This window comes from Corvus moneduloides, chromosome 3, assembly GCF_009650955.1.
Source record: "Corvus moneduloides isolate bCorMon1 chromosome 3, bCorMon1.pri, whole genome shotgun sequence".
Taxonomy (NCBI): Eukaryota; Metazoa; Chordata; class Aves; order Passeriformes; family Corvidae; genus Corvus; species Corvus moneduloides.
Genome location: NC_045478.1, coordinates 7407148 through 7425674, shown reverse-complemented (window position 1 = coordinate 7425674; position 18527 = coordinate 7407148). Strand labels below are relative to the sequence as shown.

Genomic DNA, 18527 nt, shown 5'->3' with positions numbered 1-18527 from the left:
CTATCAGTTATTCATTGTTACATCACAAGCCTTTGCTATTTTGAGTAAACCCTGTGCCTTAAGATATTCTACAGCAAAATTGAAATAGCCAAGAAAAGAACAACAAAAGGAAATGTTTTCTGTCGATTTTCGCTTTGTGAAGAAACATGGAAATGCAGGTAAAAAAGATTGGATGTGTTATGAGGACAGTGTGTAAAGAGAAAACAAAGAACCTAAATGTTGAATTTGAATGTTAGATGCGTATCGTGTATTTAGCTTGGTACTGGGTAATCCGTTTTTCTGTTTTGAGGCTCATCTGGCATCAGCCTCTAGAGACCCCCACTGGAGCCCAAAAGCTTCAGAGAGTTTTCAATAAGGTGTATTAAGGCCACAATCTCAGTTGAAGGTCTGGTTTTTAGAAAATTCTTCAATGCCTTGTTTTTTCAGAATTTTGCAAATTTGCTCTAATTATTCTTACCAAACGGGATTTGAATGTCAGTATTTCATGGCATGGTTTGCAGTTGCAGCCCAGTACCCACCAGGTGACCCTTGTCAGTAGCAGAGCTCTTCCAATCAGTCACGCCAAAAAGCCCTGGGCATAGAGATTGATTAGTCATCATCTCCCCAAGACAAGCAGGTCACAAGTCGTCCTGTTGCCTTTGTTAAATGCTCTTCTCTCAGGCTGTCTCACTGTTGAAAGGATTCATACTTCAAAATGAAGTTTGTATTTCTTTCCTCTAATGCAGAGCATGCTTGCAAGAGCACTTTCCCAGGGGCAGGGTGGTGGTGAACTCGTGTATCCTAGATAAGAGTGTTGGCTCGGGGGCAGCAGAATTACAGAAGCAATGAGGTTGGAAAAGACCTCTGAGATCACGGAGTCCAACCTATGACCCAACACCGCCTTGTCAACCAGACCATGGCACTGAGTGCCGCATCCAGGCTTTCCTTAAACAGCTCCAGGGCCGCTGTCTCCACCGCCTCCCTGAGCAGCCCCTTACCGTATCTAACCGCCCTCAAGGAAGAATGAGCAGCTGCTCGGGCGGGTGGTGTGTGAGCTCCGTCCAGCTGACAGCGTTGCTGTTCGGCGTGCTTCTACATCCCTGTACGTCGGGAAACCGCGCATCTCTTCAAAGAGGCAGAGCTGGCGTTTTGGGGCTGTGGATGAGAACAGCCCCGGCCCCCTCCACCCCCGTGCCCCGTCCTTGAGCCCCGCACCCTGCGGCGGTGTAGCCGCCGGGCGCTTCCCCGCGGAGGTGCCGGGGAGGGACGGAGAGCGCGGGGGCTCGGCGGGGCGGCGATCCCGCGTCCCCGGACGGGAGGGCAGCGCCGGCGCCTTCGCCCCTCCAGGGCGCTGGGAGAGGGCAGCGAGGACACCGCCCGCTCTCCCTCGGCTCCGCTCCGCTCCGCCGCCCCGCCCCGGGCGTGCAGGTGTCGGACGGGGTGGGATGTTCGCGGTGCCATGGCGGGGGCTGCGAGGGACACCCCGGCGGGCGAGCAGGAGGTAGGGGGCTGCGAGGGGGCAGGGCGGCCGTCGGGGGGCTTGGGGATCCCCTCGGACACGGCCCGGGGCGAGAGCGGGTCCCGCCACGCCGGCGTTTCGCTGCCATCGCGGGCGCTCGGGGGGCTGGGGCAGCCCGGACTCGCTGAGCCCGCCCAGGTTCGTGCGGGGCTTCGTGCGCGGCCTCGGCGAGTACCTGGAACAGCTCTTCGACCCTTCCCGCGGGCAGCGCCGCAGCCCCGGTGTTTTCCCTGGAATGCACCTCGCGGGATTTACTCACTGGCCGCTGCGGTGCCAGGGAAAAGCGCCTTCGCTTCCCACCTCCTGTCCCCTCCGGGGCTGCCTCCCGGACCGAGGCAGGTGGGATGCGGGAGGCAGGAGGGGTTTGCTGCCCCCGGAGCCTCAGCAACCCCCGATTTCCAGGTGTGTGTTGTGATGTGAGCGAGGGCATCTCATGCTGCCTCCTCAGACTCGGTGCTCGCCGGGGTAGGATTGGGACGGAGGTGAGGGTGAGCGAGGACTCCCCCACTCCTTGGCTCTTGAGGGAACACCAGGTAAAACTGGGAAGAGACAGCTTCCAAACAGAGGAGTTTGCCTCCACATGTTGGAGGGCATTCAGCCCATGGAGATCGTCAGACACCAGGCACGTCCCGTTCGGGCTTTAATTTTTGTGTTTGGAAAGCATCTGGGTAAATCCGTGGCAGAAGTCTGAAGATGTTACACAGATACACCGTCTTTGTTTCACAGAAGGAAGAATATCCTGAGAAAGCACCACTGTATCCCACCTTACTCATAATCGCTTTTCTAGGTGTCTGCACGCAAGCCCTGCTCCTGTTTTTTTCCACTCAAGGGTGGGCTGATGTCACTAAGAAACCTGAAACCAGTCCTCAAGGTGCTCGGTGTGAGGGACCTGGGATGCCACCGTGACTGCTGCACTCGTGCTTTCAAGAGGCAGTTGTTTGGTCACTCACAGAACAGAAACATTACCAGTGTTAATTCCATGTTAAGAGAAAAGCTGACTCAAAAGCTGCTCCTCGCTAGCTACATTTCATTGTTTCTAAGATAAACCTAGACTAGCATTTATCTTTGAGTCACAGGTTTTGCTCTCTGTTCTTACTGCTTTTAAATTACTTGTTGGTTCAGTTCTGGACGCGGCTGATAACGAATAGCTTTTTACAAAACGCGGCTGCTTCTTATGCCCATAACACAGTTGCAGAGTTGTTTTCAATGTGCTAAAGTAGTTTCTTCAGAAATAAGATGGTCTCCTATAAACATTGTATTCAATTTCTGTTCTGTTGGGCAAGGGAAAATTTACAAGCATGGTTTTAACTTACAAGGGAATTAAAAATAAAGGAACTACAGTGTAGGAGAAGCTTTAATTTTCCATAACAATGTTTAAACTTTCTATTTAAGGAGCAAAATCAAATTTCTCAGCTATTATGCTTTCTTGGTTTGCCTTGAAACACAATTAAATTTGATATGGTGGGAGCAGGTATAAGTGTGAAATTGTCAAGTTAATCTGAGAACAAAATAAAAATTGTAACTTCATTTGACCTTCCTTCCTCTTACATCTCATGCCATCATCTCACATTTCTCCTAAAGCTTGTAGAAGCAATTTGATGTTGGCATGCAACTACACCACAGGGGTCTCAAAACAAAATTGTCATTGTACTTTTATGTTTCATTCCTTATTTGACCACTGCCTGTGCATTCAGATCTCTCGTGATTTGTGGAGTACTTTCAGCTTGCTGACAAACCTGCACAGGTGAAGCTTTTACTGGATTTCACAGCAATCAAGGACCTCATGTTTTTTGAGGAGGCAATGCAGCAGGGACACCCAGCCATCGGAGGAAAGCTCTGTGAGCTGCTGATAGCCAGCGCTCTGTTGGCCACGCAGCCCTGTTCAGCGTTATCCTTCCCAAGACAGTTTCTGTCAGCGTTTGTGAGCAATATCATGCAAAGCCAACAAAGGCTGGGGCCTCGCTCCTGTAGATCCTGTAACAGCTGCCACGTGCATCTTCTGTGCTCTTAACTGTAGGAAGTTAGGGAGAAGAAAATGCTTCAGCTTTACTGGTGCAGAGTCCTACCTTCATTTTACCCCTTTCCATTGCGTACTGAGGCAGAAAATGTGGTCATTACCATATAAATTCAGCATGGAGAAGCAAAAATCTATTATGGGCTGCTTCTTTTGGAAAGAGACACCAGCATGCAGAGTCTGAAGGACTGCTTCTCAGCAACTAGAAGCTCAGAGACACTCAATGAAATTACCAGGCAGCAGATCTGCAGTGACATTGGCATTTCCTTTCATGGTATGTGTCATTTCCATGCAGAACTGCTGTGGTGTTTATGGCTTAATGTACAGACAAGTTCCAAAAGCAATTAGGCAAAATAAGAGGAAAGAGGTATGGAACAGTGATGAGGATGTAACCTACCTTCCAGGGAGTTCATGAACTGCAGATTCCCCGTGTTTCTGTGGATGACCAAACAGGACACTTCTGTATGCCACATCTATCTGACAGCTTGTTTTATTCTGAAAATAACATTCATAACCAAAATTTAATTAAAACTTAACTACTGCTGTGACCAAAGTATTAACTCTGCTTCAAGGTGATCTGGGAGCATGGTTCAGAGAGTAGCTGAGCAGCATTCTGGATGTGTGTGGAATTGCAGTGAGATTTCATAAAAAATATACTAAGATTGTAAATCTTCTAACCATGAAACTGCTGTAAGGACAGGAGTACCACCTTCAGCCTGTAAGTTTAGATCTTGGTTGACCATTTAGTGTAGCACAGCTTTAATTAGATTAATTCTTAAGAACTTGACATTCTTTCTGTTCTAAAACCATTTTGGAATCATGTAAATTATATAGAGGCATTTGCTTTTTCTGTTTTTCCACAGCCTTTGCTATTGAAAGGACAAGGGGCAGTGGTTTTAAACTAAAAGAAGCACATAAGAATGAAATTCTTTACAATGAGGGTGTTGTGGCACTGGCACAGCTTGACCAGAGAAACTGTGGGTGCCCCACCCCTGAAGTGTTCAAAGCCAGCTTGGATGAGGCTTGGAGCAACCTGGTCTAGTGGAAGGTGTCCCTTCCCATGGCAGAGGGGTTGGATTGGATGGTCTTTAGAAGTCCTCTCCAACCCAAACCACGCTATGAGTCTATGAAAATTACTAGTGAAAATAACTATGAAAGCAGCATCGGGGATCTAAAAGGTTTTTTCCGTTTTTGAGGTTGCAATAGGATACAGGATTTGTGTAGCACTGGTTTACGTCTCTTGATTTCATCTGAAAGTCATCTTACCAATGCTTAGAGATCAAGAGGGGAGCTATGAAGGGAAAGAAAACTTTTAAAGTAATTTAATTTGTGGATGATGGAGGAGAGGCTAGGAGAAGGGAATGTCTAAAAACTAAAAAAGTGAGACGAAGTTATGAAATACACAGCCCCTGGACCAAAGCTCAAGGAGACTGCAATGGGTCAAGCTAGCAAAATTCTGTGGACCCCACAAGTCTAGTAAAGCTCATATTTAAAAGGACTTACGTGTGGAAAAAGGAGAGTTACTTTGTACAGCAAATATGTATATAGTCTGTTTGTTGTGTTTGCAATCACTTATCAAATTAAATAGTATATTGTTATGATGAAATCTGTCTTGTGACTGTTTATCGCTCTTTATTTTTTTTTCCTGCAAAGAAGAAACTTGCCAATGCAGAGTAAAGTGAGGCCTGCTGTGCTGATAACATTTTGCAGCTCATGCCCTGACAGTATGCACTTTCCTTGGGCGTAGCAATGGGATCCCACCCTGTCTTTTTCTGGGAAAACACAAAAAGGAAAGAGTCCTGATACTTGTGCTTGTTTGTTCACACCCAGTCTGATAAAACAGTTCAAAGGGAAATGTTTAGATGATGAAAGGCTCTGCCTAGAAGTGTAAAACTTCTCAAAGCTGTTACAGAGTAAAGATGATGGGTTAGTAAATTTAAAAATGTTCAGAAATTAGGTAATGTGTCATAATATCATCATTGTGGTGGATTTCATTTCCATATCTCTATTTTTATCCTGATCTAACATAAGAATTACGGGCTTGTGTAGTCAGTTCAGAGAGAAGACAGATTCAGGATTAATATTTCTGCTCCTCTTCATGTCTCCTGGCTTCTGCTGACAGCTGCTGACCGCAAATTTTAAAGAGGGACCAAAAGCCTAAAAGTCAGAATTTTGATTTGATGTGTCATCCCTCTGAAAGGAATACAGGATTAACAAAGAGTCATTTTCTTCCTTTATTTTAAATTTTATGGCATAAAATTAAATGTTAGGATTTTTTTTTTAAAGGCTTTCCAGTATTCTTGAACTTCTACTGTTAGAAAAAGAAGTGTTCTTCATTAGGATTTCTATAAGAAACTGTGCATTTTTTGTATTTTAATTGCTGGTATGAAACCTTATTTTTAACATTTATCTTATTCTTATTTGGCAGTTATATTCAAGAATATTCTTGGTGCTTATGGTACTTTTCAAAGATCAAAAGGTGAATGAGAGAGCACAGTTTTGCAAATTTTTTAAAATACACTTGGAGTGATTTTCTAAAGAAGACTTGGGCCCAAAATCACTTTCCATATTATGCCAATTTTCACACAGATGTAAAAAGTCAAGTCAAAAGGAAGATATGCAAAGTCAAGTGACTTTGCCAGTGTCACACCAGCATTTTGTGACAAAGGAGGGAACAAAGCACAAATGTCTGGGATCTGTTTGGTCTGCATTTGACTGTGGAACTTTCTGTGAATGTTGTTTAATTACTGTGGTATGAGGGTATTTATCAATTATTATTATCTCAAGGATTAATATGATAATTTTTTTTTTAAAAAAAGTAAAAGTTTTCAACCCTAAAAAATATTAATTAAACATTCAAAGACAAAACTAAGTTCAGATAATAGTGTAGCACTTCCCTGCTGCTTCTTGCTTAATTGTAGACTTGTTTCCTTTTAATAGCTTGTGAGAAGAAGGTAGGTAAGCCTGAGGGTCATCACAACTCACTTTTGGGAACACTGTAACCTGTTTTCACGGGCTGAATTAGAGAACAAACCCATTAAAAATCAAAGTAATGAGCACCCAAATGCCTGTTGATGATAGGGGTTGAGGGCATATGGATTTATTAGCAGAATAGCTGTGAAGCAAATACATTAAAGTGGTGCTAACTATAGACTTTAACCTTATCACTTGTGTAGCTTTTAACTTGTGCACCTTGGTTTACTCAGAGTTTGTTCTGCTTCCTCTCACAGGAATACAGGCTCTCGATGTGCAGCAAACTGTGTTATGCCATAGGAGGTGCCCCAAACCAAGTGGCAGGGAGTGCTGCTTCTTTCTTCCTGCAAATCTACCTGCTAGACATAGCCCATGTAAGTAGCACAAGAAACATTTGCAGACTGTAGACTTAACTCTGATATTGCCAGCGATGTCCCTGGAATGATAAAAGGGGAATTAGCTAATAAATATTTCAAATTGTCTTGTTGTCATTGCCTCTAGCTGTTCAGCATCCTGGAAACCACATAAACGTGTCCAGAATTAATTTTTTTCCACTGGTTTCCTTTCTGTCTTGAGGTGGCTGTTGTTCGCTTTTAGTTTGGGAGCATTATTAGAACTTTGGGTGCTGTAGAGCTCACACACTTGCAGACACAAGGAAAATGAGTTCTCAGTGTAAAGAGTCAAAGAGTGTAAGACACAAGACATCTGAAAACATTAATAGCACCATGTTGAGGTTGTGAAGTTTTGTTCATTTGGTTTAGTTAAAAATCACTCCAGTTGCACCTAGTAGCTAACATCATTTCACACAAATTTTATTTGGTTTGTCTAAGGTAATTTCGTGGCAAGGAAAGCAGAGTTATCCTTCTGAAGGTTCTTTGCTTCCAGTCTGTGGCTCTCTGGTGCAGAATCAGACCTGGTGAAACAAAGCAGTAGGAGTCATCCCATTCATCTGAGTTTCAGCTGCTCCAGCTAGATTTCAGAACAGCAGAGACACAAAGAAAATCAATCCATAAGCAATTTTTACTGTTTTGGATTGTCTTGGGTGCTTGCATGGTTACTAGGTGGGATAGAGAAAGTATTAGGATAGGAAAAAGGATTTTAGGGAGTTGAGGCCAAATTGCAGGGACTGTGAGAACAGGTGTAAAACTACATGAGGGACTTCAGCACTGATGACTGTTCCTATTTGCTGGAAAAAACCAGAAGGTTCTGGGTCAGATATCATTACCCACGCTGTCTAAAGACAGGATATATGACTGGAGGTGTCCAGAAGTTTGGGTTGATGTTTTTCCTATAAAAGTGCGGTATTAAAAACTGACTTGCGACTTACTTAATAAAATTGGCAACACAGTAAGGTGGGCATGTACAACTGAGATCATCATGAGTGTCTTGAGATCAAAGTCACAAGATGTAGAAAAGGAGCCAGTTTTGGACAGCAGTGTCAAAGATGTCAAGTGGATGGTGTGGAATCAGAGCAGTTGGAGGCAGAAAAAGGAGCTTGGGGGTACAGGAGGGAGGTGCAGCCCCTCTGACTGAAGCTGTTGCCCACTGACGTCAAGGATGGCAATACAAGACATTGGAGATGATGAAGCAGGAACTGAATGAGAAAAACCCTAACACCATTTTCCCAGGGTGCTTAGAAATATGGCAATTTCCCCATTCTTTGCTTATCACAGAAATTGAAAATTCTTGAAGCAAGGGACTGTTCCTTCATGTGTTTGTGTGCATTGTCCAGAAAGCTGGGGTCCCATCCATGCATCTTTGGGCACTACCTAAATTAGTGACATCAAAATATTAATTTTATTACCAAGCTTCTACTGAAACCCAATAATTTTGCAAAATGTTTGTAATATACTTACACTTTCATTAAGGGGCTTAATTATTTGTTCCCTGATGGTTTAGTCTGTTCTCTGAAGTAGTCGTGCAGGGACAGGATTTATTTCAAGGCCTGATAAATGGCTTTGAAATCCTATGTTCTTTTCCACACGTTTTCAGGGGTGAGGATGTAATTTTATAGTCACTACCTGGATTTATTTCTTGCCCATTTAGAGGGCAGAACTGTTTTAGCTTCTTGAGAGAATGTGGAAGTCACCAAGTGTAATCTTTCATACATAATCTGGATCCTAAGAAAATTATATTTTTATTAATTTTCTGTAACTTACAGTTTCTCAATTTGAATTCCTTGTTCCACCTAAATTACCTGTATAGACGACAGACATAAATGTAACTCCAAACCACACAGGATCCTTGAGTCAAATTGCTAGAAAACACCAAAATTCTCTGTAATAACCTCTCAATAAAAGGATCCTGGTTTTTATTCCTTTTGAGATGGGTGAATTTAGCATATTTTGTCTTGTATTTTATTAATGCTGGAAAGTTTCTGGCATTGGTGCTGACAGACACTGTCTAGGTTTAGGAGACAGGAAAATGCAGCCAAGGGATGTATAAGCTCATACCAATGATGAAGACAGGGTGATTATGCAGACTCCACTCCTAACATGAAAGAGATTTTGCTTTTTCCTCAAAGCTTTTTCCATCTCTGTGTATCTCATATCCACTTCCTTTCTGTCTCTTCGAGTTATTTGAACAAAACACCAATGTGGAACTCACCTAATTTGTAGTTTTGTGTTCTTGTGTCCCTCACAACTGCAGTATTTCAACCCCTCTATCTTTCTGACTGCTATTTTGTGCTTATTTTGCCTGCCCTGTCTCTTGAGGAGCAGTAGTAACCTGTGGGCTGTCCTGGTGCAGCCCCCACGGCGAGTCTGCCTCAAGGCTGGTGGGCTACTTGCCACCCTGTCTGTGGGAGGACACGAGCCAGCAAAGGTGATGAGCTGGTGGTGACAGGAAGATTGGCTGCCACTGCAATTTCACCTGATTTGGGCTAAAATGTAACAGGGGTGATGACAGAAGTCCGTGGCACCTGCCTTTTGTCCTGTTCATCCAGGACATTTAGAGGTCACTGCTTCCTTCTTTCACCTCTGAGAGAACACCTACAGCAAATCCTGCAGGCAGGGGACCTGCACCAGTTGGAAGCCTGGTGATGCTGCCTGGGAGACAATATCCTGTGCAGGAAACCAGGGGATACCTGCTCAACACCTGCTTGGTGTTGTATCAGCTGCATTGTCCAGCATGGTAGCACTGGTGTGATGAAGCACAGAGAGGAAGAGATCTTGTCTGCTCTTGCTGTTTAAGCCACATAAGCTGTTTCAGCAGCTTCTCTCAACAACTGGTGTGAGGAACATTCATATTTGTATAGGTTTCAATGACTGCTTTTTTTTCAGGACTGTTGTTGCAATGACATGAATAGAGCACTTGGAAGAGAACTCACCTTTTTTAACTATCGTGTGATGGGAATTCCCAAGCTCTGCACAGATATATGTGAAGAAATAACTGCCTTGCCTGGGATAAACTGTATTTCTATATAGGTCCTCCTGGGTTAATTTCAGAGGTTTTTCTTCTTGGCCATTTTATTCTTTCGTAATCCATGAACATTTTTCAAGTGAGATGTGATGGACACGTGCTGGCAACTTTGATTTGAACAGATGTGCCTTATGCAATTCAGTTGTCACCGCTCAGTCTCGAGTGGATAAAGTCTGTTGTGCAACAACCTCTTCCTCAGCCACATGCCACCAGTTGGCAGCCTTGTTGCTAATCTCAGGAGAGGAAAAAAAGCATTAGTGCGTGTAAACAACCCCCTCCACCATTTTCTAGATCAGGTCAAGATAAAGATCTGAGGAGATGGAGATGTGGGGGGAAAAAACAAGTGGCTAATTACAGAGGGACTCTGTCAGATTGTATGACTAAAACAAGGACTATGCTGTTTGACTATCTGATCCATTTTCCTCATCCTAAACACATTCAGGATCTTCCCTTCCTTGCATTTTTCCCCTCTAATCCCTTAATTCACAGCACCTCTCTCAGTGTCTCATTTGTTTGCTATGGGTAACCAATAGGAATTTCTATGACAGCAGCAGATGTGTTTTGTAAACGAGCTATCATTATTCTTTAAAACACTGAGGTGTTTTTTTCTGGAAAGTTGCTTTATGCTGTTTCATTGTATTGTGAAACAATGGATCTTGTTTATTGTATTCTGTCTGTACTTTCAGATTACTCCATTTCATGCCTCTTTGGTGCTGTTCATTGGCAAAGCCTCAGGTGCAGTTACTGATCCTGTTGCTGGATTTTTTATTAGCAAAAGTAGATGGACAAAAATTGGCCGGCTCATGCCTTGGTAAGCATAAATGTGTACATGTATTTACATGTATATGTGAATATTGAGTGTTGTGATCATACAGCCACCTCACTGAAGTAGTCAAGGGTTGTATTCATTCCACATATATCAAATAAAACCAAAAAATTGTCATGTCATCTTTAACTTATTCACGCATGAAAACACAGAAGAGATTTTCTAACACTGGAGACACAAACAAATAAAGCCAAGAGACCATATTTTTAACAAAACTGGGAGCTGAGATCTAAAACTTTTCTTAAATCTGTGGTTGAATTTTCATCTCTGTCTAGATTTCTTTAGTTGGACTTCAGTCTTCCACAAAGTTGGAACTTATTTCTACTTATGTCCTAGAGTGCCTTCACTTGGAAAAGATCGGGCCATGCTAAAGGAACTCAAGGTCATCTGTGCCACAAGGCATGTGTTCATTTGGCTTTTTAGTATTTTGGAAGTCATGGGGAGATTGACTACTTTGTGAAATAGGGAGTCTTTCATCACTTTATCTCATACATTATAAGGAAGCACTGTAAGATATTTTGAATTAACTGGAAATTTTGAATTTATATAACCCACAAACTTGATTTACAACAAAAATCTAAGAGTAAATGTTGTGTCCTAAGCAAAGAAGTTGGAATTTCACGGCAAAACCCCCAGTTTTTAGCTGGTGGCTCTCTTGCTGCTGTGCATTTTTACAACTGCAGAAACTTGTCCATGGGCAGCTTATATCTGACAAAAGAGAGAAGGCAAGTACATATTGGAAAAAGGCTGAGATCAGATGCTCTTTGCCCAGTAGGAACAGGGCCTTCAGGTTGAACTTAAGCTTTTTGTCAAGTCTCATTGGAAAAGAGGAGCTTGCTGCTGTTTTTCTTTTCAGGATTTGGTTGGAGGCCAGGTAAATGCTGTGGTTTTTAATGACCACTGAATTAACCAAATAAGAAAGCTATTCAAAAAGAATGTAATGAAATTTTTATACAAATGCCATTAGAAGTGTTCTGATGCTTTTTTTTTTTTAAGTTCTCTGAAAATACAGCAAGTGCATGTGTTTGTTGTTAGTGTTAAATTGCTGTTAGAATTACTCCTGTCCAAGCACAAGCATGAACTTATCAGCCCTTTTCACTGTAAACCAGCTCCAGCACATCTTGCACTTCTTAAAGGAAAAGTGCTTATCTAACCCCGCCTTTCATCAAACAGCTGCTTGCTTTACAAACGATTTTATCTGGGGTTTTTTGGTAATGCTAGTATTTTCATGGGAGTTTTATTCCTAGACTTTGAGACTCAGGCCATTTTTATACAAAGCAAAAAATGGGGCTTCCCTTAGCTTAAAAATACTTCAGTAGTTTGAAATTTTTCTGACTTCTTAATAATCTAGAGTGAAGCAATGGAATTTTTTCAGTCAGAAAAGCTTGCCAGCAAAGCAGGAACATTCGTAAGAGAGGTGAATGTTTAACTGTCACTTAATACTGTCCTCAATATAATACAAAGTCATCAATCACTTATTTAATGGCTTTAAAAGGCAGAAGCAGACATTGACTTGAAATACTGGTTGAACATTTTGTCAAAAGAGATGATAGCAGACAATCAAATATTCAGCAACTCCAGCAAGGCTTTGAAAACTCCCTGGCATTGGAGAGGAAAGGAAAATATGGGAAAGGGGACAACAGTGCTAAGAGGGTTTTTGATAAAAAGTTGCACGAAGAAGTGACTGAAGATACTTAGTGTGGTGACTCTGCCTGGAACCATCTGGAAGAGCTCAGGCTTTTGGAGAGGAAGGTAAATTCCCTGAGATGTGTTAGGATTTTACCCTTGTTTATGCTTTCCATTGCTGTGGGTGAACTGTGGGCTGGGGACCAGAGGGACAGAGAATACCAGAACCTGACACTTTCCTGGTAAATGTTCAGGTCCCAGTGATGCTGTCCATCCCAAAGAGCAGTGTGGGAAAGCCATTGTTTTACTAAACTATTTACCCACATTACTCTTTTGTATTCCAGGTTTTCAGTTCACGATTGCAAAATAATCAGCTGACCCCCAATGTCAGTAGTGCTGTTGTGAAGGGATTAATCTGTTTTCTCTTTTATGTGTTTGGAAATTTTTTGTTAGGATCTTGGTCATCTAAATACATTGTTTGATGCCTGATTTACAAGAATACAGGATAGCCCTGATGCTGCTGCAGCTCAGATTTTTAGGAAATAATAACATCTGACTAATTCTGTGTCATGAAGTTTGACAAGTGCTATTTGCCTGAAATAGGTTTTAGAATAATGTAATTAATTGCTGGTTAATGGCAATGTCTGGAATATAAGTTTCTGTGGTTTTTTTTTTTTTTAAAGCCACCTTTTTCTCCAGAAGATGATCCTTTTGTGTTTGAAGTGATTAGGAGTTAAAAGGAGGAAATGATCATATACCCAATTAGATACAGAGTGTAGGAGGTTTCCATTGTCTCTTATCCTTTTTTCAGTATTTTTAAGTTTATCAACATATTTGTGCTTGCTTGAAGTAGCAGTGAAGAGACTAAATTCAGGGGAAAACCAAAGGTGCTAAAATTAGAAGAGGGAATCTCAGTAATAAGTAAGCTCATGTAAAAGTTGCTAGAGTATGCAGAGACATAATGACAGACCTTAGTTTTCAGTGGTTCTGTCTAATAAATATGTAATCTGAGACATGTGCCAAGGAATGGCAATGTAGGTGTGCTGTTGCAGTGCATGTGCAAGGAAATTTGTCTCTTCTGAGAGGGATATTAATTTAAGTGCAGCTCTTTTCTTTCAGATTTGTTGGTTTTTTTCTACTTTATGGAAGTATTGACATGTGTATTTATGTATTTTATATTAGTATTAATGTATTTTATATTAATCTGTGTATTTAATGCACACTAACTTTTGATATTTAAAAGCATGACATTACTTCAGTTAGAAAAACTGCACATAAAATAAATTGTATTATATTGATTATTAGCAGGAAAACTTAATGTGCTTTGCTATCATTATGTTAAGATTCCTGATGTGTGTTAATCTTCTTTCCAGGGTGCTGGCATGTACACCCTTCACGATAGTGTCCTATTTTTTTATGTGGTACCTGCCTCCATTTGTATCAGGAAGAGTTGCTTGGTACCTGACTTTCCACTGCCTTTTCCAAGCACTGACCACAGTAAGTAGACTACAGGTTCATGATGTTCTCAGCAGTAACTCGCTTGTTGTCTGTCTATATTAAAGCATTCCTATTCAGTAAACTTGTTTTCACATTTTACTTCAATTTCTAGTGAGTTTAAGGGACAGGCAGATGTTCTTTTATCAAACTTCCTGCTGGTTGATGGTTTCTGCCAATGCTTTCTCTGGCAAATGAACTGCTAATTCATCTGGGTTACCACCAGTGCCCTCAACTCATTCTTGTATAGAAGTTTAGATTCCTAATTCCAGTTAGACATCCAACTTCTCATAACTTCTGTTCTCAGGAGCAGATTAGGAATTCTGTATTCCTGTGTTAAGCATCAATATTTCTCTAGGTCCTTTTTCCCCCTGGTAGAAAGATGGTCCAGAAGACGTCCATTATGGTTTTAAACAACTTCTTCCCTCTTTCTTTTGAAAGAGAAGCACAGATTTTCCATGGCGGAGTTTTGAAAATGTACACACTTGCCATGTTTGATGGAGGTGAACAGAAATCCATATTGTACAAACATTGTAAGACTTAGTTTGGCTACAGATCTCTGGGGTGGTGGGAACACCACAGAGAACTTGATTGTTCTAGCAGGTTTATGTCCCAGTTCCCCTGCAGTGCTCTTAATTTATTCTTAAGTTAAGGAGTGTGTGGCAAAATGGTGCTGAAGACAAAGTAGTTTTCACTATTATCTCCTGGATTTACATAATTAGACAAATATTTGAAATATTTTGGGTATATGTGTAGTCTTCTGGCTTGAATAAAGTGGAAAACTATATTTCTTCTTTATGGCTTTGCTTCCTGTTAGTTAGCTCAAGCTAGGAACATGATGGTGTCCTAGTGCAAAGAAAGCCAAATTCTTTAGAGTCTATCTGTGAAGGATGTTTTCCCAAGGAAACTGAAGGAGCCCAACATTAAGGTAAACCCTCTTCATATTTTATTATTTGTCTTCTGAAAAATACTGATTTCCTTTTATATCCTTTACAAACCAGACAGAAGCAGGTCTTTGTGCTAAAAAATTGGTTGAGGGTACTAAATGTTCTAAATGAATGTTCTAAATTAATTCTGAGGTCCCATTAAACCATTTTCTTGGATATCAAAGGAATACAGAAGTTTTACCCTGACATTTCCTAAGTCATCTTTTTTCTTTCCATAGTTATTCCAAGTACCATACTCTGCCCTCACCATGTTTCTCAGCACAGACCAGAAGGACAGAGATTCTGCAACAGCATATCGTGAGTGTGATCTGGGCTCTCTCTTGGGGATTAGGACTGAGTTTTACTGAAAATCATTCTTAATCTATAGGAAGTTCCTCATGATTTGTGTCCCTAAACTGAACTTTTATAAGAATGTTTTAATATGTGATGAAAATTAATTTGTCTTCAAAGGAATTGCATTTTTCTATCTAGATAGGAGACATTAATATTTCATTGTCTCAAATTGTCTGATTAGCTATAAAACTCTTTTTGGTTTATTGCTAGCCAGAGGAAACAATAAAAATCACTCTTAACCAAGCAAGGGCAAGGAATAATGATTTCATTTAAAGGTGATTTGTAGGGGGAAAAGCAAGAAACATTCAATTAAAGTAGGTATGAAAGTCATTGTGAGGAGTTTGTTGTTTTGGTTTTATTTTGGGTTTGTTGTTTTGTTGCCTTCTTTTCTTTAGTTCATATTTCCTTAGATTTATGTGTTTCATGTTATATTCAAATCCCAAACTTGTTTTCTCTGAAAAAAAATTGAGAATTCATAGAACCAAGACAATTAACCTCACCAAAAAGGAGAGTAATTTTGTGTGCATGTTCACACCAACTGAAATCTCTTTTTTCATTTCATCTGTGTTTTTTTAATTAATTCTGACATACACCAGGTAGTTTAAGGGCAGATCTTGTTGTAATATAACTAGCACTCTGACTGTATTAGTTAAAAGAATGAGGCTTTCCCGACCATATCTCTGGCTCTTCAACAACAAAAACCAGACAAACTTTTTTCCTTTGAAGCAAATCAGTCAGACCAAAGAAAGTGCAGTGAAAATATTTTCGAGATTTCCTGTATAGATCATAAATTGAATGCAAGAACAAATTGCTCCCCTCCTGCTCTCTTCAACTCTGTTTTCTTGCCTTCTTTCCTGTGTAGCTGCATTAAGCAAGGTAAAGAGAAAGAAGTCAAATATTACATGAAAGACTTTTCTATGTCTTAACTTGTCCTTCAGTGTTGCTTTAGAATAACTTGTAGGTTTTTTTGTTGCATCTGTTTTCTCTTCCTGGCAAGATCCCTTTTCTCTTCCATTAGTCCTTCTAACCCTCAGCATACTTGATTATGTTGAAACCCACAGAGGCACAGCGAAATAGACAGAAAGATAAAAATGTAACGTCAAAAATTCTAGATACGATATCCCCTGAGCAACCCAATCCCTGTTCAGACACATGGAACAGTTGTAATTTGCATTATCATCAACTACCTTTAAGAAAAAGTCTAGGCTGGCAGTCACAGGACAGGACTAAACAGCAGGAGATTCCAGTTGTGTTATATTCTTTGGCACTGACTGTATTCTGAGTCATCTGGCCTAAATTCTAAATAAATCCCTGTACCTAGTGTTTTCTGTTGTCTGGTTTTATGTCTTCAGAGGCTGTGATCCAAATGAATGTGCTTTCTGATCTGCTAGTCCCATGCAAGGCTTCACAGGCACGTGAAACTTGTGCTCATAAAAGCTGTTGAACTCCGTGGCTGAGAGGTGTCACAAATATATAGTGTAATTTTATTGTTCAGAAAGGGTTTAACTTCTGAGTGTACAGCTGCTCTCCTAAACCAAATAAAGGTGGTGGAATGAACCATAGTTTTGACTTTTCAAGTGTTGGTATTTTTGTGTATGTTGATATAATATTTGTTTGGAGCAAAGTTTTCTTGTAATGGTTATGATTATGTGAGAACCTTGGTTTTTTATCTTTTTCTTTTTTGGCAAGTGTTTTACTTAAACACTTTTGCCTCTCTTTGGGCTTCATAGAGGATTCTTCTTGTTGATAAACTGCCTTGGATGCAGTCAGTTGTTCAGGCATTTCTTCAACTGTTAAAGAAAAACAACTGTGCAATATGAAGTGTGCTCTTAAAAATAAGGTTGGGATCAGAGGATCCATTACCCTCTGCTGGAGACAAGAAGAACTACTTATTATAAATTTTATTCTGCTGTTATCATGAATGCAAGGTAGAAATACTGGATTCCCAAGTTGCTTTAACATAAATCCTACTTACATTCTGGCCAAAATATAACCTACTTCAAGGTACAATCAGCTGGCAGATCAGCTTTCTTGGCTGATGTGGAAAGTAGTACATCATAAATTCTGAGCACACAAGAACTTTGAAGGATACCTGCTTCTCAGCTCTTGCTACTACTTAGAAAATAAAGTTTCATGCTGGCTGCATTTCTGGTGCCTCTAATGATGCTTCTGAGTTTTATTCTATACAAGGGCTTGATAAGATGTAGAGCCCTAGACAAAGATTATAAATGTGTAGGTGGTGTTTTAAATGAAAGGGTGATTTTAGTGGGTTGCCTTTGCACTGAGTTTGGAAGCTCTGCAACGCCCAACTGAGACCAGTTTGCGTCCAAACACTTCAGACCAGATTTGGGTTAGATTTTGTTCCGGTTTGGCCAAATTTAGAAATATATCCTCTGTTTAGAGGCATAGAAAGGCACAGGAATTAATTTCTGGGCATAAGCAGCGATATGGGATACACATCATAAGGTCACCCCAAGACAGATTTCCACCATCTGCCAGGATTTTTGTGTGTATGGACTGAATTGCAACGCTGCTGGTAAGATTGGATGTGAAGTTTGGGCAAGGAGCTTTTTTTACTTCCCATTGGTTTAAATTAATATTACATGGCACCTCAAATTTTCCACTCAAAAGCATTTGCAGTTTGTGAAGAGAGTAGCAATAGTTTAAAAGGTCCAAGTCTCCTAGGGAGCCTCTCTTCCCTTTTCCTTACTGGATCTTGCATAGCCACACACACCCTGCATTTCTGCACTGTCTGAGCCCCTCGCAGTCTGTGTGCGTTGCCGTCCCTTTAGATGGTGAAGAATTTTTATTCCTTTACAGGAGCACACAAACAGCCACGTGTCTGAGGTCATCTAGGAAGGCTGTTATAGATCAGGAGACTTGAATAAACATGAGCCTAGGAGCTTTTGAAATGCCTGTCACTTCCTGAGGGGAGTATGATAGCCACCAGGACACAACCTGCTCTGGAAGCATCCCTTCAGAATCCCCTGTGGTGCTTCTGAGAAAGGAACATGGGACTCTGGGAGCCACTGAAAGAGCAAAAATAGAAAAAAAGCCTGAATCTTGGGTCAATGAGAAGTCCATTCCCTCATAAATGGGGAGACTTTGCCCCTGTCGTTAATCTGTTCATGCAGTCAGCCCTATATATCTTTATGCAAAATGTGTAAAGAGAGTCTCTGGAACTAGGACAGGAATTCAGTACCTCCTGCCCATGGGGATGCTGGGTATGGTCATATTGCAGGGAAACGGGCATGGTAGGCTCGAAATCCCTCAGGGTGAGGAGGGTCTAGAACCCAAATTTCTCACCATTCGCCTCAACAGAGCTGCAAGATGTGGTCAGTTTGTTGATCAATTTCATGAGATGATGCCCGTGGTTAGATTTTTGCTTTCCTAAGT

At 41.2% G+C, this 18527-nt stretch overlaps 1 protein-coding gene across 1 annotated transcript in view; it reads left to right on the top strand.

Moving 5' to 3' along the window:
• The first annotated feature begins 986 nt into the window (after nucleotides 1-986).
• The window catches only part of MFSD2B (major facilitator superfamily domain containing 2B), a 41697-nt gene continuing 24156 nt past the window's right edge, over nucleotides 987-18527 (top strand). Inside the window, exons 1-5 of the mRNA XM_032104045.1 lie at nucleotides 987-1480; nucleotides 6743-6859; nucleotides 10592-10716; nucleotides 13731-13854; nucleotides 15017-15095. Coding sequence (XP_031959936.1) covers nucleotides 1439-1480; nucleotides 6743-6859; nucleotides 10592-10716; nucleotides 13731-13854; nucleotides 15017-15095 — 487 coding nt within the window. The 5' untranslated portion in view covers nucleotides 987-1438. The remainder of the gene's footprint in view (nucleotides 1481-6742; nucleotides 6860-10591; nucleotides 10717-13730; nucleotides 13855-15016; nucleotides 15096-18527) is intronic.